The sequence below is a fragment of the Phaseolus vulgaris genome, chromosome 2 (genome assembly GCF_000499845.2).
Source record: "Phaseolus vulgaris cultivar G19833 chromosome 2, P. vulgaris v2.0, whole genome shotgun sequence".
Taxonomy (NCBI): domain Eukaryota; kingdom Viridiplantae; phylum Streptophyta; class Magnoliopsida; order Fabales; family Fabaceae; genus Phaseolus; species Phaseolus vulgaris.
This window is the reverse complement of record NC_023758.2, coordinates 41,047,028-41,070,491: the sequence shown is the minus strand read 5'-3', so window position 1 is coordinate 41,070,491 and position 23,464 is coordinate 41,047,028. Positions and strand designations below refer to the sequence as shown.

Below are 23,464 nucleotides of genomic sequence, written 5' to 3'. Positions count from 1 at the left end.
GAATCATCTCTTTATTCTTTACTGTCAAGAAAAAAGATGGTGGACTAACTAATATTTTGATCAGTTAATGAAAAAGCTCAATGCAAAAAAAATGCACGTTGGGTTTTGAAAACAATTGAAATCATTGAGATAATAATGAGTTTTAGCTGTTTTACCGAGAAGGTCTACGGTTCGAGTCCGTATAGCCCTAATATTCCTACAGATACTAATAATATTCAGAATATTTAGGATCAAATCTATATCATTACTAAGACTATTCCTAAAAAATAAAAATAATTTTTAAATTTATATCCGAACATATATATTCATATTGGATAGAATAATCTTAATATTAGTATATTAATGACCAAGGATTGGCCCAAAGCTCATAACCCAACAGGTATGTTTGAGAAGTCAAAAGTGTTGTGTTAGTGACTTGATCCTCATCTCGTTCAGTTGTAATTTACTTGGCTTTTCAGTCTCTAATTGACAATAAAAACCAGGAATTATAAAATCCTTCATCCGCGATACATATCGTTTTGTCAATCGTTTTGTGGTTCGAATCCTAACTTGATACATTTTTGTGAATAGTTTTGTAGTTCTAATCCTAACTTGAAATGGGTGAATCGAATGTGAATCGTGTCATTCGGGATTCAGTTCCGTCATGGACGATTTGTGAGAAGAAAAAAAAGTGAAAAATCATAAAGAAACAGGGTGGAGAAGAAACTCAGTGAAGAGGAAATTCAGTGTAGAAGATGAAGTTCAACAGAAAAGACAAAATGCAAAGAAGATGAACAATGAAAAAGACAAACATCAGAGAATAGTAACATAGAAGACAAACAGTAAAAAGAGAGTAGGAGAAGATGAATATTGAGAGAGAGACTCGTGAATAACTTATTCATTTTTTTCCACCTAAGAGTTTTAATCTTATTAACTTGTTTTAATGATACCAACTTACGTAACAATAATATTTTTTATCTTTTTTTTATAAAACATTAATACGATCTAATTGAAAAAAAAAATTATTTAAACTAATATATAAGTGTTATTATATTTCTTATTTTTTATGTATAAAATTAGTTATTATTTAATAATTTTTATTTTATTTCTATTGTAGAAGTTTCACAATATTATTTAAATTACTATATATTTATTCTTATATTTTTTATTTTTATATAAAATTATTTGTTATTAAGGATTATTTTTCTTTAATTTTTTTGAAAAGAAAATAAGTTTTGAATTAATATAAAAAAATTATTATATTCTTTATTTTAATTTTTCATAAAAATAATGATTGTTTAAAATTTTTGTTTATTAATATCTTTTGGATTATTAAAGTAATGTATCTTAGGATTCATAATAAGATTTATTCATAAAACATTAAAATAATTTATTATTTGAATCTCTTCAATAACCATTGTGGAGAGATTTGAGAATGGTGTGCAAGAGAGAAAATCAATTTAGTTGGTTTGAAAAATTTTGTTTGTAAAAACTTTGAACTAAGGTTATGAGGAGAAAGATGAGTAGGTGAAGAAAGTAGTTGAATGGTGGGTAAATCTTGGATTTGGAGGCTAATTTGGAGAAGAAAATTATTTAAGTGAGTGAAGAATTTGTTGCACAATCTCTACTTAAATCTGGAAAAATAATGAAGAGGATAAATGAGTTTGGAAGGAGTTTAAGTAGTAGTTATGCCGTCAAATCAACATGTTTTAGCTTATATAAAATAAATAAATAAAAGTGTTTAGATAGGCTCAATTCCCTATTTAGCACCATTTACACTTTTATTTCCCCATCTAGCACCCTTTTGTTTTTATTTTCCTATTTAGCACCATTTTATTTTTATTTCTCTATCTAGCACCTTTTTATTTTTTATTTCCCTATCTAGCACCATTTTAAAAATAAATAAATAATAATTTTTTTTATAATTTTAATTTTAAATGCATTAAAAAATAAATATTTGTAATGTTTAAAATAATCAGAAATATAATTAATAAATAAAGAAATGAGTTTTTACAAAATAAAAATAAGTAAGTAATAAATTAAAAATGTTTAGTTTAAACTTTTTCATTTTATGATCAACATATATAAATAAATATATTAAAAAGTTTAGTTTAAAAATAAATGATCATCTTTCATTTAGAAAAATATTAAAAATTTAGAAAACATTAAATGAATGATCATCTTTCATTTATATATTAAAAACTTTAAATATATAAAAAAAGTATATTAAAAATGTTTAGTTTAAAAATGAATTATCAACTTTCATTTATTTTTCTTCAATGGTACATTGAATGAAACATAATTAATGACGAGAAGTGCACAATCCAGTAATATTGGGACAAGTTCTTTTTGTGTGTCCTAGTCTTTGACAATATGAAAAAAAAAAATTGTTCGATCATGTTGTTCTCTTATGTCAATATCAGTCCTTATTTGACTTGACTTAGTCTTCCCCTTTGAGGTTATTTTCATGTCGGAACTTGAGTCTAGTATTTGACCAGTGTATGCAAGCCAATACTCTTCATTTATGAGTTCCATCAAATAGTCTTTCGTAACATGAAAGACCTGTTGCAATGTTACTGTTTTTATTTTCTATATTTATTTATTTTTACATTTTTTCTTCTTCTCATTTTTAAGCATTAAGTGTAGCAATTGCATTAGCTTTTTTTTAGGATTTTGCATTTAGGGTAGACACTTCAATATTATTTTTGTGTCCAATATTAATTAATACTAATTGACTTTGATTTTTTATAATTATGTCATGTATTTTTACTTGAAATTAACATGATTACATCATCAATAATAATAAAAATAAATACTAAATTATGTTTATAGATTCAACTTTTATGTTGTTGTAGAGTTTAATTTTTTATTTTCTTCATTATTAAAAAAAAGTTTAAACTAAACATTTTTAATTTATTACTTATTTATTTTTATTTTGTAAAAACTTGTTTTTTTTATTCATTAATTATATTTATGACTATTTTAAACATTAAAAATATTTATTTTTTAATGCATTCAAAATTAAAATTATCAAAAAAATAATAATTTATTATTTATTTATTTATTTTTGAAATGGTGTTAGATAGAGAAATAAAAAATAAAAGGGTGCTAGATAGGAAAATAAAAACAAAAGAATACTAAATAGGGAAATAAAAACAAAATGGTACTAGACGAGGAAATAAAAGTGAAAATAATGTTAGATAGAGAAATGAGAAACAGATATTGATTACCCATTTGAATTAATCTTTGGAAAAGGAAGGTGATAATGCATTATAATGAAATCAAGTGCTCTTTATGTGATATGAAACTTGAATATCTCAAACATGTCTTGTTTTCTTCTTTTAAAACTTACTTTGTGTGCCAATTATGTTATATACGCATGGGCCATTAAACATTATAAGACCACAGGCCAAATTCTTCCGGCAACATATCAATTCTAACATGGACCTAACCTAACATGTTATTGAAAATAACAAAAATATTCATTTAAAGTGATGAAAGCAACCTTAAATAAAATGAGGGTGTAAATAAAAATTACTTCCACAACCTTTTATTTGAAAATATTTCGGATTTAGATATCCGAAACACATTTTTAAATTCTAACTTTTTTTATCCAAAATGTATTTTTAATTTTGTGTTTTGGGCTTTTTTATTGAAATTTATTTTTTTTATTTTAATTATATTTACTATTTCCTATTTTTAAATCCAAAATAAGAGTAATTTTGAAAATTTATAAAAATAATAGGGTGTTGGTTAAAATTATATGTTGCAGGAAGAAATTGCCCATTTCTAAACATTTACTTTCTTAAGAGACATCTTTGCTAGAGGGAAGAATATAGAATTATGTTGTATGCAATCTTATAGAGAATGCTTAAATATGTTTTTAAGGGAAGGAATTTGAATTTAACATTATTTTCAATATAAAATTCCTATGTTGGTTTTCACAGAAAAAAAAAAAGAGTAGGGATCCACTAAAGAAAAAATAGAAGCAAATTTCTGAAGAAAAAAAAAAGAAAAAACCAAATACAGGAGTAGTTTATACTTGTATTTCTACAACCAAAAGTCAATAAGGTTATAATCTCATTTTTTACTGTGAGTACATATAATCTCATTAAATGAGATTAAAAAATATTTTATATTCATTTACATTTGAAACAAATATCAAAATGATATTTTTTATATTTGATACTAGAATAAACATTTCTATTTAATTTTATTAGTATGGACTATGTTGGTTGGAGACTGATATTTTAAATAAATTCAACTTTGACAACAAATGAAAAAAAATGACTGAAAGATAAGATTAAAAAGAGTAATTATTAAGCATTTAATATAAATTAATCATTAAAAAGTCATTTAATACTTTATATATATATATATATATATGTGTATTGTCTCTCAGCATTAGTTATATTTTCAAACGAATAATTAGAAATTATTATTTTAGTACAAAAATCATTTAAGTTTGGAGAAGTTTTCTTTTAAATCCTAATCAATATTCTTTAAAAAAAAGTCAGTTATCTGACAACATTTCTGAACATTTTTAGTGGGTGCCTGTTAACCTAATTAGAGCAAGTATGTTAGTACATATTTGAATCACACACTATTTTTTTTAGGTAAAATGAAATTTTAATACACCCCTTAAAAAAAAGATAAATTACATTTATAGGATAAATAGCAAATTCAATTTCACCTTCTAAGGATCGCAACTGGATGAATAATTATGGCCACTCTTTATGTTGTTCATCAATCACAAAGTTTAATAGTTTATGGATTCCAATTTGTCACTGTATACTCTGTATAATAAACCGTATCAAGCAGGAGATGACATTTTTTCTTTCTGTAACATTTTCTAAATATTTTTTTAAAAAAGTTGGTTTTGTTCTCTTTGTTATAAATAATATATTATAAATTTATAATAGTTATGTTTTTATTAAAAAATTAATATATAATGTAAATTTATAAATATTATTATAAATTTTACTATTATTTCTATTCACATATATTAAAACGAAAACATCAATTTCAAAAATTTGATAATCTTATATTCTTGTAACAATAAATTAAATCTTAAGAATTTTAAAGAGAAAATCTGATTTTGTTACTTCCTTATCAAACATCTCTTTCCTTGGTGCTTGAGTTATATAATTAGGTTTCATCTTCTAATAAAAAATCAATTACAGTGGTTCAATTTGCTTAGGCAATCAATTACAGTGGTTGCACAATTTAATTAGTTCAAAAACTCGTTCTTAAGTGACATTTTGTTTCTTAAGCAACATTTTGTCGTTTGAACATAATACTTTATAGGAGAGATATTTTTCTTCACCTTTCTCTGAAGTTCAAAACTTTCCTTAAAATCATAATACTTATCATTTAAATAATAATCATTTAGATGTCGTTTGAGTAATTGAACACCACTTAAGAGATTTTTGCACCATATATTAGAGATACCACTAATTAACATTTGATCACGAAAATGTCTTTAGAAGATAGTGCAAATTATGAGTGTTTTTTTATATCATTTAATAGGGTGAAATTGGTTTATTCATGACTTCCGTGGAGAAGGATTGAAAGTCGTATTGTTCCATTAAGATTTGATCTTTGTCATCTAGAGTGTGATGATTTGGAGCTCTTCATTTAACTAGTTAGGATATTTTTATGCTTTGGATGTGTCTTCCATACATTATCTTAATTCCTTATTCTCCCATTGCAATTCTTCCACGCTTTGTTAGTTTTTGTCAACACTTTACTGAACAAATAATTCATAATCTTCATGGTTTAATGTAATTTAGAAGAATCTCCTTTGTTATCCTTCTTGGATGTTGCGCTAGATTCCCTCATATTTTTTAAAAAATTCTTATAAATTCTCTCACCACATATTGCAAACAACTTAAGTAAATAATACAATTTTATATGTTAACCAATTATATATAACTTAATCCGTTATTAAATAGTTTGACCAATTCTCTCAACTTTCTAAATCAATATATCATTTAACCTTAATATAAGTCAACAGTACATTAAAATATAATAATTAATCTATTAGAGTTAGACAATAACAAGTTAGCCGGTGATAATTCGAATTGAAATATACTGCAATGTCGCTAATTTATTTCATGTATGCTTAGTTGATAAACTAGTTAATTTTTTTTTATAAATTTGAAACTTAGTTGTAAAGCCCAAAATTTATAAGTAAATTGAATTGAAAGTGTTTGAAAAAATTTAAACAATAAACATAAAATTAAATACTTAATTATATATATATATATTACATTTAACATTTTGAATTTATTTATAATAATTTATCAAATTTTATTGAAATGGAGGAATCAAATTTGCGTAGTAACGAGTTTATAAAACCAAGGTACGTTGTTTAATCAATTAAGTTGGATTTGGTGATCACTATTCTGTCCTTTTAAAGAAAGAGAAATTTATATTATAAGAAGATGAAGCTTTGATTATTTTAAATGATAAAGGTGAATATTTAAGTGATTAGATATATGAAAATATATATAGTTTATTATGATAGTTTTGAGGAGTAAACATGTGATGGATAGTCCAATCCATAATATAAACAAACTAGGATTTTTAAATTTAATTTAATCGTATGTTAAGTTAATGATACTTTTATTTATTTTAAAACAAATTTAAATCTAGAAATTAAAAAAAAATATTTTTAAAATTAAATTACTATCAATAAACATTAATTTTAATTTTTATATATACTAATTTAATATATATATATATATATATATATATAAATTATAATATATACCTCAACACACCACAACGTTATGTATTAATTGTTTCCATGTCTGGTGCGAGCTGAATGATACCCATGATATTTATAAGAAAAAAAAACTAAAATAACTCATGAAACAATAAGTTTCAAGCTAAGCCCGTATTTTTTTTGTCAGAATAAATTTAAATTAAGCCCGTATAATCATGCATCAGTTAAAATTTATTTTTATATGTATATATATATATTAATTTACAATATTGTACTATGTAATTAACTAACCATTTAATATTTTTTAAGTATTAAAAATATAATGATTTTAAAATTTAACGAGATCTATGTGTAATATAAAAATTAATGACAGTGTAATATTTTAAAATAGATAGATATTTTAATAGAATGTTGAAAACAAAAGGTTTAAGTATTATTTGAAAAAATTATCATTTACTCTATTTTGTATTCTGGAATGATAAAATATTTTCAAAAGAATATGTTGCACCTTTATTTTTTATTTTATTTCATTACATAGCTTTCCAAAATTATATTATTCTTCTTCTTCTTCTTCTTTTTATTTATTTTCATTCTTGATTATCCACTCCAGTGCAAAATGTGATGCACGTTCATAGATTTCTATAGAAAAAAAAATATGACTTTGTCTTTTCATATTATACATATTAATAGCATTACAACCAATCATTTGACACCAACAGTTTGTTTAATGGTTCGTATGATCATATGTAATGACAAATGCAATTAATAATATAAAATATATAAATAAATACAATAAGTGCTGTTTTACAAACTGTTATATGAATTAATAAATAACACTTATATTTCACCTTTAAGATATGACATTAGTCATAAAAAAAATCATCTTTTTTTCAGGGCAAAGTATATTCGTTTATAGAGCTTAATAAAGAGAGTTTTTGGTTGTTTTTCTGTAAGATGTTAAAGGAAAACAGGATCTATTATTCCATTTAAGATCCTTGTCGTGTTTCTCTAGCTCACGCTAAAGATTCCCAAAAAACCTTCACTTCACTGTCAACAGAAAGAACATGGGGGTGGTAATAACCATATATAACTTATGTGGTCCAAGTTGTTACCTATGTTCCTATTATTAGTTAAGACTTCACAAATATTTTACAGTAAATCATTAAGTATACTATTATTATTTATTTTAAAAATATATGAAAATAGTTTATGTATATTTGAAACTTTATCTCCCCATCGAAAACAAATATGTCAAAATTAGTATAAAACTTAAGTTTTATAAATAAATATATGATAAAATATTTTATAAAAAAATGTTAGCAATAAGATTACACAGTCAAGTAAACTTTCTTTTCGTATTTATTATTTTATATACATAGTACATTAACTATTTTTCTTATAGAGAATCATAATTAACAAATTATGTTAAATAAACTTTAAATATAAATTTTCTTTGAAGTTTGGACACTGCCTTAAAAGGAATGACATGTTATGATTTGAGAAATGTGGGATTGATGGTTAAGTTGCAAGATTTGCACATTATTTATTATATCTTTCTCGTTGGTTAGTGGCCAATTTTACATAGTGAGACCCTGAAGTATATTATGTTTTTGTTGATTTGTCTCTACTACAGATCGTGACAAGCAATTCCTCAACCATATTTTAATTTGAAACAGTCTTTGGATCCGAATATGTTATGATTTTGCTTCATAGTAGTATCAATTTTTTAATAATAGAATACTTTTTTTTTTATCGGCTACATTGCACATATTAAGAAGACAATCTATTCCAAGATAATTTTGATGATATTGTAAAAAATATAACTTTGTTAAAAGAAAATGGAAAACAAATTGATTTATATTAATAGTGAACCAGCAGAAACAAAAAGCGCGTGCGAGTAATTCGGAAGTGGTGGCCAATGGGGCCTACAGCGAATTTTAGGAAAAAGGAAAATATGAGAGGGGGGAATTGTGTGTGGGTGGTGGGGGGTGATGAGAGAGAAATTGAGATAAGAGACAAAACAACCTCAACATTGTAAGAGGATGAAGGTGGTCGGAGAGAGGTTCATCTGTGATCCTCCTCTCCAAGGTAGCAATTGAGCGTTCAATATTTCTTATATCAAATCATTGCTTAATCTTTTGCTGCCTTTATCTGATCCCCTCTCTCAGTTTACCCCCCCACCCATCACCATCAATTTGCATTGGATATCATCATCAACAATTCTTGATCCTTCGCTTACATCCAACCAAGGACATCTTTTCCTGCACCCTTGTCTCCCATCTGCATGGTAATTCAATGCCCTTTTGACCTTCTATTTTTTTAACATTGGTGAGATGACACACACCCACAAAGATTGCTTGCTGATGGGGTTATTCCTTGTTTCTTCTTTCTTATGGTTTTGATTGTCTGTCAACTTTGTCATTTTTCTTTGATTCTTTAATTGTTGGAATAAAAACTTTTTTTATGTTTCCGTGGTTGTAATTTCTTACAGCCCCGGCCCACATTGCTGGGAAATCATTTGAGAGGAAGATCCTGAGCCGGGTATGCTGTTGTTGAGCAAAAGGTTGTCAGGAAAAGATTGAATGCAAAATGAGAGACCCTGAAGTGATCTTTGGACCCAAGAGCTTTTGATTGTAATATACAAATTTTGTCTGGTTAGTGAAATTTCCTCTGCTTCATCCACATAGGTGGAAGGGTTTCTATGTACAGAAACAATCTTCCTATTTTGTACATATGATACCTGCTGCTCATAAAGAAATATAGGTATTGTCTCTACCAAAGCGACATTGCCTTCATATAGCAATGGAAAACATATGGGACCCATATGGATTATGGCTCAAAATTTATGTTGGATTGATTTCTCTATGGGGAACTCAACAGTGTTTGTCTCTAAATGATGAAGGTGATTTGCATGGATTGTCCTTTTAGTCTCTCTAATTTGCCGAGAAATGTTTAATTCATTCCTTTTATCTTGATGTTTGATTTTTGTTGATGCATTTGGAATGGACATTACAGGATTATCCTTGTTGGAATTTCGGGGAAGAATAACTTCTGATCCTTTTCATGCTCTGGCAAATTGGAATCCAAATGATTGTAACCCTTGCAAGTGGTTTGGTGTTAGTTGTGTAGATGGTAAAGTGCGAATGCTGTAAGTTCCTTTTGATTTCCTCTTTCTAATCTTCCATCGAGACTGTATTATTTTTATTTTTATTTTTATTTTTATATTTATTTTGCCAAGGCAAACTATAATACATATAATGATATAACTGTTCTTGACGCCTAAAGAAAACCGCCATTTTGATAGACGTGACTGCAGAATTTTGGATGCTTTTATGATTTTGTACGTCCAATGTTTCTTGTAGGATCCTACCTGCACTCTCTTTGGAAGGCACATTGGCTCCTGAGCTTGGGAAACTTAGTCATTTAAAATCCCTGTAAGGGTTCTTGCCATGTTACCATTATGTCAAAAGTAAAACACGTTATACTGGTGAAAGCGCTGATTGAACTTTATCTTATAATAATGTATCTTAATCTAAGAGTCTGTATTTGTCATGTAGAGGTCTTTCTTAAATTTCAGGATATGCTTGAAAAATGAAATGGTGATACTTGTATGTTGTTATTGTCTAGGATGCAGCCAATAACTGGTAGCAATAAAGGTTGTCTGTCTGTGTGTGTATGATTTTTATCACTCTTTTCTTTTCTTCTCCCATCTTCTATTCTATGTTCATTTTGTAAGTTTGCCTGCAATATAGCAGTTCTCTTCCCGTCAAAAACTCTGAAAGTGGCTATATTCTCAAGTATTTACAGTTAGTTTGCTCTCAGCTGGATTATTAGGCCATGTTAGTGTCTATCGTGATTCTTTGCCTCCCTTCTGTTTGGTTATTTTAGTTCTTGTTATACTGTAACTTAATTTTATTTTGTTTGTTAATGTATGTCTTAATGAAAGACTAAATTACGGGCCATTTCTTCTAGAATTTAGAAATCCAACAGTTCATTTTGAGTTAATATTGTAATTTATATTAAAATATATTTACAATTCAGATAAACTGTTGTTTCTTTGAAATAGTGTATTATACAAGAACAGTTTTTCTGGTACTATTCCCAACGAACTTGGTGATCTAGACAAGCTGGAGTTATTGGATCTAAGGGGGAATAACTTGAATGGATGTGTCCCAACAAAAATTGGCCAGACGTTGTTGTCAGAACAATTGTAAGTTAACTTTTTTTTTTTTTTCTATTCGGTTACATTTCTGGGTTACCTACAATGAAATTTAATTTCTCCCTAGGTTAACTTGTGACAAGAAATGTGAAGAGATTGGAAATATCAGATTGCCCTGTAATATCAATCGTTCAACTCCTTTGACAACTGTATCACGTGGCAACAACAGAAAGGTTGCACCCAGGTAAGTGTATCTTCAGTTTTCTCCCTGATCTAGTGACCCTAGTAGTTTCATGGCATGCTTTCATTCCCTTCGCTTCACTTAAAGGCAGGGCAAGTTATTGAATCATAAAAATCTGTGTTACAAATTTTATTCTTTTGCAAACAATGAATCCTTTTTGACAATCACTGGAAAATTATTTCCACAAGGTCAGGCATTATGTGAAATAGATTCCACGTGGTTAACCAAATTCTTCATGTGCCTAACCTTATTCAAGGCATCCTTGATAAATATATGAGATCTCAATTGTCATAGTTGAAATAATTTCTGTTTACATAGAGTTTCTGTATATTGTCTTCAGTAGATACAAATATTCATTCTGAACTTCTGATGGTGCATCTCTTTGATCTGTTTAACCTTTTATGCATCAACAGAATGACAATGTGTTCTTTCTTGAATGGAGGTCTATGTAGGTAAAGACAAATTGAAATGTGTTTCTTTTTTCAGTTTTTAATTTATTGTTTTAACTCCTAATTTATTGTTTTGGCTCTTGTGAAATTGCATATGTGCTGCAAAGATTAAAATTCATCTAACAATAAAAGCAACTTGTTTATCATTTGTCATTTGATAGCCTTATGGTTGGTGAAAACCAAACTGTCGATCATTTTGTTGTCCATTGGAAATTCTTGGTGTACTTAGCATATCAATTCAAGAGAGACTTGCAGAATTACATGTGCTCTGTGTTTCTTTTTTCCATTTGATTTTCTTAAATTTGATCACTTAGTTATTTGTTGTTATATGAGGAAGTGAAATTTTAGTGTTGTCTTATGGCTCTGTTTAAAGGTGGTAAGATTAGATTTTGCAGTATCAAACTTTAACAGTACATCCTATGGGATTATATTCTTAATTTGCTTCATCCTTTATGGTTAACAAGAAGGTTGAGTTTCTGGTTTTGACCTTTTAATGCTTGATCTGAAAAGTATACAACAACATGATGTGCAAAGTTTGTGGTACAGAAATTTCAAGCAATTGAATGAGGCAGATTCGTCTTCTATTCCACTTAAAGGAGCGCTAAAAAAAGGCGTCACTGCTGTCATTGCTGTCACACTGCCATTGTGTGTAGATAACTTTCTACCATCTCTATCTGAAGATTTACTTATATTTTGTTCTTGCATCATGTTTACCTTACTAAAGTAGTCTGCTTTTAATTGAAGGTTCAAGCTAGGAAAGGCCACCCCTCATGCCCATGCAGAGAAATGGTGTGACATTCAGACTAGTGAGTGGAGAACCTTGATTGATTTATGGCCTGTGAGAAATTGATTTCTGTGCTTTTAACTGACTTTCAAGGCATACCTTCCATCATGTAGGCTCTGATGATTCAGAGATTGGCCAGAATGTAGCAAATCTAGTCAATTCAGCACGGCGCAGGCTGCTTGATCAGTCCAGTAACCTTGCAGCTGTACCTTTCAGTGGTGGGCCTACTATACAGATGAGTTCTATTCCAATTACCCAGAGCAGTGGAGCTTTTCCAGCTTTTCCAGACACCAATACGAAGCAAAATCTGTCGCCTGCACAATTACCTTCACCTTCTAATTTTCCATCTATTGATCAATCAAGTCAACAAAATTCAGCTAATGTTGCTTCTGGAAAATTATGGGAGTATATTATTATAATAGCAGGTGTATCTTTCTTGGTCATTATTGTTTTGATCATGCTTTGCATTTGGCGAAAACGAGCAGCAAAAGTAATAAAGCCATGGAAGACAGGAATAAGTGGACAGCTGCAGAAAGCATTTATAACAGGTATTATTTCAGTAAATGAATAAAACTTTCGCCTTTGTGATTGAACTGTAAATTAGATCTAACAAAATGAAACCTGCAAATGAGCAGCTATGTCCTGTTTCTTGAGCTAATCACCTGTTGAGGAATTCTGTTAAAACTTTAAAACGAGGCAGTGTTTGTAAACCCAATTTACTTTTATTGAAATTTGTTTATGCTAACTTAGTATTTGGAGATTATATTTTGCAATCTTGGTTTCACTTCACTCTTCAAGCCTGTTCAAGGGAAGCTAGGGCATATTTAATATTTTGACCACAACATAACTTAAAACAGCACTATTAGTTTTCACCAAAGAATTTGAGATTCCTCAAAGAACTTGACGGTAATAAATTATTGATTTGAAATTTTTAACTTGGTTAATTTCAGCTTACCAAATTTTAAATGCCTCATGTTTCCCTCGTATATCTTCTTTAGTATGTAATAATGTGATTGATTATTTTCATTTCTTCATAGAAGTTACAACAGGTCCATAACCATTTTTATTAAAGGTTTGGAGGTTCTCCTGTTTAACTTGTTGAAGCATCATCTTTCTAATTTGAATAGCAACAATTTTATGAAATCTTTTGTTATTTTATGGTCAGCCAATTGCTAGAAAATGGATTCTGTCTTCTTGTTGTGCAATATCTATACCATCTGAAGTGCCAAACTATGAATCGATTCTCTTAGCTCTTCCATAAGTTATTAGCTCAATTCAAAATTCCTGCTAAGTGCTATCTGGGCTTAGATTTATTACCAGGGTTAGGGACTCCAGTAGAGGTTATAGCCAACAAAATGGTAAAATGTTCCCAATGTGCTCCATAGATAAAAAGAATAGAAATTAATGTTAACATATTATGTTGACAGTGTTTCGTCCTTGTATGTAATGTAGGGGTCCCCAAGTTGAACCAGGCAGAGCTGGAGACAGCCTGTGAAGACTTCAGTAATATTATTAATAGTTTTGACGAATGCACCATATATAAGGGAACACTCTCCAGTGGAGTCGAGATTGCTGTTGATTCAACTATTGTTTCTTCAGCCCGTGATTGGTCAAAGAACATGGAGACAGCCTATCGCAAAAAGGTTCTCTTTCTTAAGCCAATGGAGAGGAAACAGTTGAATTGGGAGTCCTAACTCAATTGAGAGAGGGACTTTCAATTCTTAATTACCTGTTGCTAATTTTGTTCCTTGTATTCTTCAGATTGCTACATTATCCCGTGTTAACCATAAGAACTTTACCAATCTTATTGGGTACTGTGATGAAGAACAACCATTCACCAGAATGATGGTATTTGAGTATGCTCCGAATGGAAGCTTATTTGAGCATCTGCACGGTAATAACACTCCTTAAAGGCTCAAGCTATTACCCTGCACATAGCCAATCTGATTAGTTTCGTGTATTTGTTTTCTTTTCAGTGAAGGAAGTTGAACATCTTGACTGGAGCGCAAGAATGAGAGTAATTATGGGCACGGCATATTGTCTTCAGTATATGCACCATGATCTGAATCCCCCAGTAGCTCATTCCAACCTCAATTCAGTTGCTATATTATTGACTGATGACTTTGCTGCTAAAGTATAAATATTTCTATTTCTCCTTTGCTTTTAATGTGTTAGGTTTCAAGTAACATATCTCCATTCCATTTCTATCAGATATCAGAAATCGCTTTTGGCAAGAGTGTACTTTCACAAGCCAACACACCTGGACATGAGTCACAGAAATCTGACTTGCCACCCCAGGCTGATCCTGAAACCGATGTATATAACTTTGGAGTGTTGTTGCTTGAAATCATTTCCGGAAAACTACCATACTCTGAAGAACATGGCCACCTTGCCAACTGGGTAAGTTTGAAATTTGTGCCCCCTCCCAATACTGCACCCCGGCTTACTTTGTTTTGCTTTCCTTTCGAAGTACCACTCTTCCTAGTACTTTTCAAGTGCAACTCCATTGCTCCTGTATGTCCCTTAAAAGATAAATCCTGATAAACTTTTCAGGCTGTTCAGCACTTGAATGATAAGCAAAGCATCAGCAATCTGATCGATCCCTCGTTGGAGTCCTTCAAAGAAGAAGAACTTGATGTCATTTGTGAGGTGGTCAAAGATTGTCTTCAATCTGATGCAAGGCTAAGACCAACAATGAAGGACTTAGCCCCTAGATTGAGGGAAGTGCTTCATGTATCACCTGAGCAAGCTGTTCCAAGACTCTCTCCTCTCTGGTGGGCTGAACTGGAGATCTTATCATTAGAGACCTCTTAAAGTTCTACTTGATTCTCTTCTCTGTGTTGTATGTCAAGTGTCTCTCGCCAACCTTTACCATCCTGCTAAGAGAGTAAATATTTCGGATAATGCTATGTGGTATTTGCTGCTCAAATTCTTTAATTCTATTTGTTCTTTTATAAGTTCTTATGATCAATACCATAGCAAGTCATGTCCCAATGGAAGGGTGTTGTCATGTTGAAGGTGGGGTGTTGTAGATTGTACTTTTGTTGATGGAGATTGGGATGTAAAGTGTTGACAATATTAACATATAAGTTCCAATGAACATGCAAGTTCTATACAAATATTTAATTATAAATCTAACTTGTAACTGTTCCTCGATTTAGAAAGTCTACCAATTGCCAAACACAGCTATCTACACATTTTCCAGAAGGAAGACAAAAAAGAGTTGAAAATACACTACATAACCAGTGACAACTGAACTTTATTTTATTCCACATCAAACAACAAAAAAACGTAATTAGCCTTGCAGAAGTTAAATCCTAACTAGATATAACATTAATGTAGTTCTTCTCAACCTTTACTCTGAATACATAAAAGCGGGTAGGGTTAGCCAGACCCTTACATGTGTTAGCACGTATGCCTTTGGATTCCAAATTCCCTTAAGGGAGTAAAAAAAAAGAATAGTATGATTCTTATCTTACAAAGTTTACTCAAAGACCGAATTTGTCCTATCCTACAACTTGCTTTTATTGTCTCACTCCATGTAAGCATGGTATAATCTTTGTAACTCTATTTCTCCATCATGTAAATTATTAAAAAGATAGACTTTCAAAGAATACATGATTGGATAATATACTAGGAACAAGTTTTAATATAAATATTAACTGAACTTAAAAGAAAAGTATGATTCCACCAATTATATTAGGCATTTTTAGATTAACAACAATTGAATCCTTTTTGCTAGTTTAAATTAAGTTGATGATGAGTGACTTATCTGACATAAATACTTCTATATTAATAATCGAGGTTAGTTAATTAGTAAAGGTTTTTCTTTTTTTAGGTTGTGTTTCCTACTAAGCTCAAAATTTATAAGAATATACTGTTTTTAGGCATATTTAATTAAAACTTAGTTGAATTGCACTTGCACTTGCACTAATGTAATAGTATGCTTGAAAAAATTTCATCTTCAATTTTAAATTCCTCTAGTTTGATGTTAGTATTTTTCAAATTGTGCAACTCTTCTATATAACAAGTTGTGCTTGAATTCTCGACCACATAAGTGTGGATAAACAATAAACTTACATCATGATTAAATTATGATATTGGATTTTTTTTTCGTAAATGACTTTTTAAAATTATAACAAACTATTTTAGCACTAACTTATATGTATCTATATACTTAGTATTATTTGCTAAAAATAGTATTGTTTAATTAATTTTTTATAAAAAAAAATCAGTTTATTGTTGGGTATTTTTTACCTGGTCCTGACTAAATTATTTAACTGTTAACAAAAATCACTTATAATATATAATAAACAGTTTGGTTGTTGAACTATATTTGGAAGAGTTTGACTCTTTAGTGCAATTTGGTTTATTTCCAAATATATAGGTGGGTTGAAGAGATATTCTGCACACTCAAGTTAAGATTTCAGTGTTGTCTTGTCACTTTGTTTATAATGGATGGTCACTTTGATTTTGAAACTTTATTTCTTAATTTGACACATTTCATTTTTAACTTTTGTAAGCCTTTTTCACATTTATGTCATACTGAAAATCTGTGTACTTTCAAGAACCACAATTAATTAAAAAAAGTGGAAAAATATGTACGAACATACGCAAGATTAGGGTATTATCATTTTATGGCTTCTAAATAGGAAATGCACAAAAATAGTGAAGATGCTTTCAATAACTCATTGACTCACTTGATGGAAAAAGTTTGAACAATTCAAACAACAATCCCCTTCATTATCAAATAACACCAAATCAAAATAGCCAAAAATAGTAATATATATATATATATATATAGTCAAACATAACTACCAATTTATCAAATAAGCATAGTCTCATGTAATAAAAAATTACAACCAAAGTAATGTATTCAAACTCATTAATATAATAAACAACTAAATAAGCGTATACAAAATTTAGGATTGTATGTATTAGCTATTTCTTATTACGCAGTTTATATTAAACATTGGTTAGGATTTGGGGTAAACCTTTTTTAGATTTATATTTAGACTTAATAAGTTTGAAATATCCCATAAATTTAAACATTTTTAATTAATAAAAATTGTTGTGTACTCAATTTTTATATCTTTAAAATTAATTACATGTTTTTGGTGATTTTTTTCATATATGGATGATGTTAATTTGATCATCTTACCCAGTAATTTTGTTTATTTATTTTCTTATCTTAAAAATATAAGGTTATGTGATTAATATCCAACGTATAAGATTTAAATACAGATCTCATCTTTTATTTTTTTTCATTTCTAATAAAATAAAAGTTTCATTATTAGTTATAGATAGACATTTATTTTTAATTAATTAATTTAATTAGTATAAATTTGAAAATACCCATGAAATGTATAAGATAAGTAGTTGAAATAAATTAGTTATTAAACGTTTTCCATTACAACTAGATCTATTATCTATATTTAAGTTACTCAAATTATAAATATTACGTGAATATCTCAAAAATAATATTATTAAATCAAACAAACTTATTTAAGTGAAAATTTTATTAAAATCTATCTATCAACGTGTCCATCTTGTAAGAACTAAATTAAATATTGATTTTAAGATTCAGCCACACAAATCACATGTAAATAAAATTTGCTATTACATTTAATTTTTTATGTGAACTTTTGAAAATATTTATATACAAGACTATAGATTATTAAGAACGTATTTATATGAAAAATTATTTAAAAATATATCAATCTGCACCCAAAATATTTTACAGTTTAAATTAGATATTTTTTATTTATATTACACGTCAAAATCTAGAAGAATAAGTTTGTGTCCGTCCAAAGAGTTATGTATAAATAATTAATTGTGTGGTTGTTGTGTTAGAACCGATGAAAAATAAAACTAACTAATGTTGTATTTTAAATTAGGTAAGTTTTTAAATAGAACCGACTTGATAATATAATTATACAAGTTGGATTAGAACTTTATTTCTGTCAAAATTGATAAGTTTCTTGCTATAAAAGCAAAAACAAGTCCGCATTGGTTGAATAATAAAAAATTCCACTATCTTCATTATTATACATCCATTATATCTTATAAAAAAATTTGTATTTATTTATAAATTATAAAATATTTTAATTTCTTCACTTATAAATTATAAAATATCTTAATCTATATAAAATATCTTAGTCTATAGTGATCTCTAACGATTTAAAAATATAAAAAAAAATGAAAAAAAAGTAAAATATAAAAAAGACGCAAATTAGAGAGGGTAGGTTGAAGATAAACTAAATATGATTTTTAATATTTTTTAGAAGTATGGTTTTTTAATTTTTCTTAAATTATGGTTATTTAACTTATTAATCATAACTTAACATAGGTTTAATTTGCAAAACAATTTTGAAAAAATTAGGCAGAGGTTTCCTTAGGGATCCAAAATAGTTATATATTTTTTTTCCATTCGACTTAATCTGCATCTTGTACAGAGGCAATTCAGGTAAATTTATTTAGTTAAATCTAGCTTAAATGACAACTTAATAATAAGTGGAGTTTAGTAAATTTTTAGTAAATTTAGCTTATTTACAGAGGCAATTCAGGTAAATTATGTATAAAATAATATAGCTTATTTAGTAAATTTTTTCATTCGACTTTTTCCATTCGACTTAAGATGAAAACAACAACAACCATTATCATTATAATAATAATAATAATAATAATAATAATAATAATAATAATAATAATTCCAAAATGAGTGAGAGCAGGTATTTTTTATGTTCAACTTGCCTTCGTTAGTAGAATATTACTAAAAGTTTTTATAGTTTTGTGCAATTTTCTATAAAAAAAAAAAATCTTACAATTTTTTTTTGTAAATTTTGTAAAGTTTTACAAAAAAACTTATAAGAAAAATCTATAAAAAAAAAATAATCTATTACTGAACATTTTACATTTATAAATTGTTCGATCGTAAAGATTAAATAAATTCTAATACCGTACTCTTTTTATTTATTTATTCTGCAATACCATAAACTTTGGTTAGTAAAAAAAAGTTAGCATAAGTCTTACATGAGTTACTTTAGATATATTCTTAGTTGACATAGAACTTGTACTAAAGAGTTTAATAGGAATAGTGAAAATGCAATGATGGGGCGTTATTATAAAGTTTAAATTATTAATAGTTGTAACACATATAATAAAATGTCGTATAAGGTACTTTTACCTCAATTAATTAATAAGAATATGTAAAATAAAAAATATAAAAGATGGTTTTTCTGTTCAAGCAAAAATAATAATTTGAACTTTTTAAAAGATAAAAGATAAATTGAATAAAGATAAAAAGATATACATCATTTTAATTTAGGCATAATTTTTTTTTTATTCAAATCCCCACCAATAAGGAAAAAATTTGTGTTGAGATGATTTCCTAATACAGAGGGAAATAAATAAAAATACAAAATTCCCGAATGAAGCATCTTTTTCAGCCTTATACTTATCAGGTTGGTTTTGAATATATACAAACAAGCCATATCAGAAAAAGAGACATGAAAAAGCTTTTGAACATTGAAATAGTTCCAAACAGTAGTTACCATTAACCACCAGGGTCCCCTTCAATTTGAATTATTTAGAACCACTGTTTCTCGTTTGTTCTGAACCACAGAAAGGAACAAGCATTGAAACCATAAGTAGACAACCGCTTATTCTAGTTCAATACCACGCTTCATTGCATCAGCATAAAGTACCAAATGATCCAGAAACCATAGATGTTGACAGGTGACTCATATTATGCAAGTGTACATTTTCTAATTAGTCAATTTACACCTAAAAACTCTATCCACGATAGTTCAACTCAAAATGAACATAAACACAAAGGTTTTTGTTAGAACTTTTTAATCTGTAAACACAAAGGTCCTACGTTCACTGAATACTCCAGTTTCTTAGACATCACTTTTGAGTGTGTAGGACCGATACATACAAGCAACTTATGGTCTCTGTTTTGCTGAAGCATTTTGGGTCAAATAATAGGCACAACTTGTATGTGTGTAGGGCCAGTGTGAAAGTAACAAGCTTATTTTTGTATATAGGATTTTCACGGCATTTATCATTTTATCAATGATCTGAAAAACTTTCAGATTTGAGTGAATCTCATCCATAGCATTATTAGTCGTGGCATAATTTCTCCCATTTTTCTCTTCTCTGGGACAAGTTTATTTGCTTTTTAATCAGTCCCCTTGCTTAAAATGTAATATCAACATGAAGTGCCCTGGAAATCAGCATGATTCAGGGGAAATAGGCCACTTATTTTCAACGAGAAGCACTGCAAACAATAAAAACTTTATTATGTTTTCATTTCCCTCAACATCTGTAAATGGTGGGAGAAAGGATATGAAATCTCAAACTGATTAAGTTTCATGTCTTTAGTTTATGTTTAGTTTAACAAAATCCCACTTTCCAATACATGCTGACTCAATCATCCTCTCATATGTTCAATGTGACAGAACGCCAAAAACACAGACTATCATGTTGTTATTGACCTGTTTTGACATTCTGTTTAATGCTTGGAATCTTATTCTCTTGGAATGGCTTCCCCCAATTTCCAATTCCAAATTAAGCTGATACTAAATAAGGCGAGCTAATGTGAAACACTAGATACTCAAATACAGTGCAACACTTCAGGGGTTCACATTAAATCTGCATTCTTATTTACAGAGCAATGTAACAAGACATGTGAACATGTACACTTCTTCATTCACTATATGTTATAAATTAAATTAGCCTTGCAATAAAACATTTGGACATACAAATACAGTAGCATCTAATACTCCAGTCAAGGAGCAGACCTAATAAAAGCTGGACAATTCTTGAGGCAAAAAAAAAAAGAGAAATAAAGCATGCACACAACCTAAAATTACAAGAAAGAAGTAGTATACTATTATCCTCTGTCATTCTTCTGGTACATTAACAAATACAAACATACATTTTTTTTCCTCTCATGTTTCAATCTTAAAAAACAATCTCGTCCCAAACACGGGTCAGATACTAAATGTTAGTACCCTTTTCTATGAGATTTCGAATATTGATTCACCATGTTTTCGGATAGTAGTTTTTTCTATTTCAGCCAAGTTTTGTTGGTACAGGCTTTCACTATCTGAATGAATGTTAAGGGCAGAGTCAGAGAGTGTTCGTTGATGCAGTTCAGATTCAAGATGTGTAGATTGGTAGGACGAAGAAGCAGATTCCTCCATTACCAAATTCTCCAACGCGGGTCTCAACTCAGAGTTACAAAACTTGTCATACTCTGCCTTATCCCCTCCTTTTTTCTTCACCTCCACCACCACCAAGGAAGGTGTCAACTCAAAAATCTCAGCAGCAATGGTCAAAGGCCCCTTCACGCCTTCTCTAGAGCCCTCCAAGCTCACCCTGTAATCTTTCTTCCTCACCGTGAAGCTAACCAACTGAGCAACCTCCTCCAATTTGGATATAATCTTAGACACTGGAGCAGAAGACACAAACCTGGCCTCATCCCCCTTTTCCTCAAACAACCCAGAGAGATCAAAGCCCTGAGAAAACGATATGATGTCAAATGCATTCAAACTAGCAGGCCTTGGCAAGGAAGCATGATGACTATTCTTCCTCCTAATTTCAACCTCGGAATCCGATGTTGCCAAATCATCATCCCCACCGCCATCATGGGGATGCAACTGCAACTTATCATCAAAGCTACAAACTCTATCATCCTCCACATAGAACTTTATTTGCTTGAAACCCTTCTTGAACCAGCGATTCTCCATGATTTCAGGAATAGAAATCCTGGTCTGGGGGTTGGTATCAAGAAGCCTAGAGAGAAGTCTAGCAAGTTCAGGAGAGAACCACCTGGGACACCGAAACTCACCCCTGTAAATCTTCTTGTACATGGCCATAACATTATGGTCATGGAAAGGCAAATAACCCGCCATCAAAACAAACAAAACAACCCCACAAGACCAAATATCAACCTTGGCACCATCGTACCCTTTCCGCGCCAAAACCTCAGGAGCAACATACGCAGGTGTCCCACAAAACGTGTGGAACAGCCCGTCCTGCCTAATCTGATCCGACACAGCACTGAGTCCGAAGTCGGAGACTTTAAGGTTTCCATCCTCATCCAGCAACAAATTCTCGGGCTTGATGTCCCTGTGGAACACCCCGCGTGCGTGGCAGAACTCCACCGCGGAAACCAACTGCTGGAAGTACTTTCTGGCAACTTCTTCCTTCAACCTTCCCTTGGCGACCTTGTTGAAGAGCTCGCCGCCGCGTACGAACTCCATGACGAAGTAGATCTTGGTTTTGGTGGCCATAACTTCGAAGAGTTGGACGATGTTGGGGTGGCGGACGCGGCGGAGGATGGAGATCTCGCGCTTGATGTGGGACACCAAACCGCCCTTGAGGATCTTTTCCTTGTTTATGATCTTGATGGCCACTCCTTCTCCGGTTTTGATGTTCCTGGCGTGGTGAACCTTCGCGAAGGTTCCGTGCCCCAGGAGTTTTCCCAGCTCGAACCGGCCCAGCAGAAGGTTCGGATTTTCCTTCTTGGGACTGAGCTCTGCCATGGCGTTCATCCTATCGCTAAAACAACAGAAAGTGTTCTCTAGTGATGGACCTCCATTGAAGCTGTTGTGGAGTCTTGGTTCTTCTCTTTATTATTAAATTCTTGCATTTCTTGGTAATTTTGTGTTGTGTTGTGTGTACGAAAATTAAAGTAAATAAATAATGTCTTTTCAATATATTTTAGTAATTGATATTTTTGGTGGAGTTTTGATTTGTGTGTGACGTAGTTTCTTAATCATTGACCCTGCCAACCAACACCACGGTTCCAGCTTATGTTTCTTCCTAGATAAGTGATAGGTAGGTCAAATTCTTAAGAAGGTGAAATATCATTTTAGTACCTCAACCCTAAAATACACTTTTTATAATCCCTTCCTACATACTTTATTCCTTATTTAAACACAAAGTAATGTTTACAACAAATTTTATTTGATTAAGAGATATAAAATGCTATTAGGACACAACTAATACTAATTATAAAATTCAATTTTAGTTTCTTCAAAAAGAATAATAATACATGTTTTATTCCTTTCAAATATGCTCTAGTTTTAGTCTTCAAAATTTTATGTAAATC

The 23,464-nt window shown here is 29.8% G+C and overlaps 2 protein-coding genes across 3 annotated transcripts; one reads left to right on the top strand and one right to left on the bottom strand.

The window, feature by feature from the left end:
- Positions 1-8,598: 8,598 nt before the first annotated feature.
- On the top strand, positions 8,599-15,480 carry LOC137812140 (protein MALE DISCOVERER 2-like). 2 transcript variants are annotated; one of them, XM_068614050.1, is made up of 15 exons: positions 8,599-8,996; positions 9,201-9,611; positions 9,725-9,857; positions 10,072-10,143; positions 10,776-10,919; positions 10,996-11,112; positions 11,523-11,561; positions 12,105-12,203; positions 12,303-12,364; positions 12,456-12,890; positions 13,795-13,985; positions 14,104-14,236; positions 14,319-14,476; positions 14,554-14,742; positions 14,896-15,480. In XM_068614050.1, the coding sequence occupies exons 2-15, from the start codon at positions 9,512-9,514 to the stop codon at positions 15,154-15,156; spliced, it is 2,133 nt and encodes a 710-aa protein (XP_068470151.1). In that variant the 5' UTR covers positions 8,599-8,996; positions 9,201-9,511; the 3' UTR covers positions 15,157-15,480. The 2 variants fall into 2 exon arrangements, with proteins under 2 accessions (XP_068470151.1, XP_068470152.1); XM_068614051.1 differs by lacking the exon at positions 11,523-11,561.
- A 5,554-nt stretch (positions 15,481-21,034) lies between these two features.
- Positions 21,035-23,062, bottom strand: LOC137812141 (CBL-interacting serine/threonine-protein kinase 12-like). The gene has a single exon (XM_068614052.1). The coding sequence runs from the start codon at positions 22,902-22,904 to the stop codon at positions 21,366-21,368; it is 1,539 nt and encodes a 512-aa protein (XP_068470153.1). The 5' UTR covers positions 22,905-23,062; the 3' UTR covers positions 21,035-21,365.
- Between the last annotated feature and the right edge of the window lie 402 nt (positions 23,063-23,464).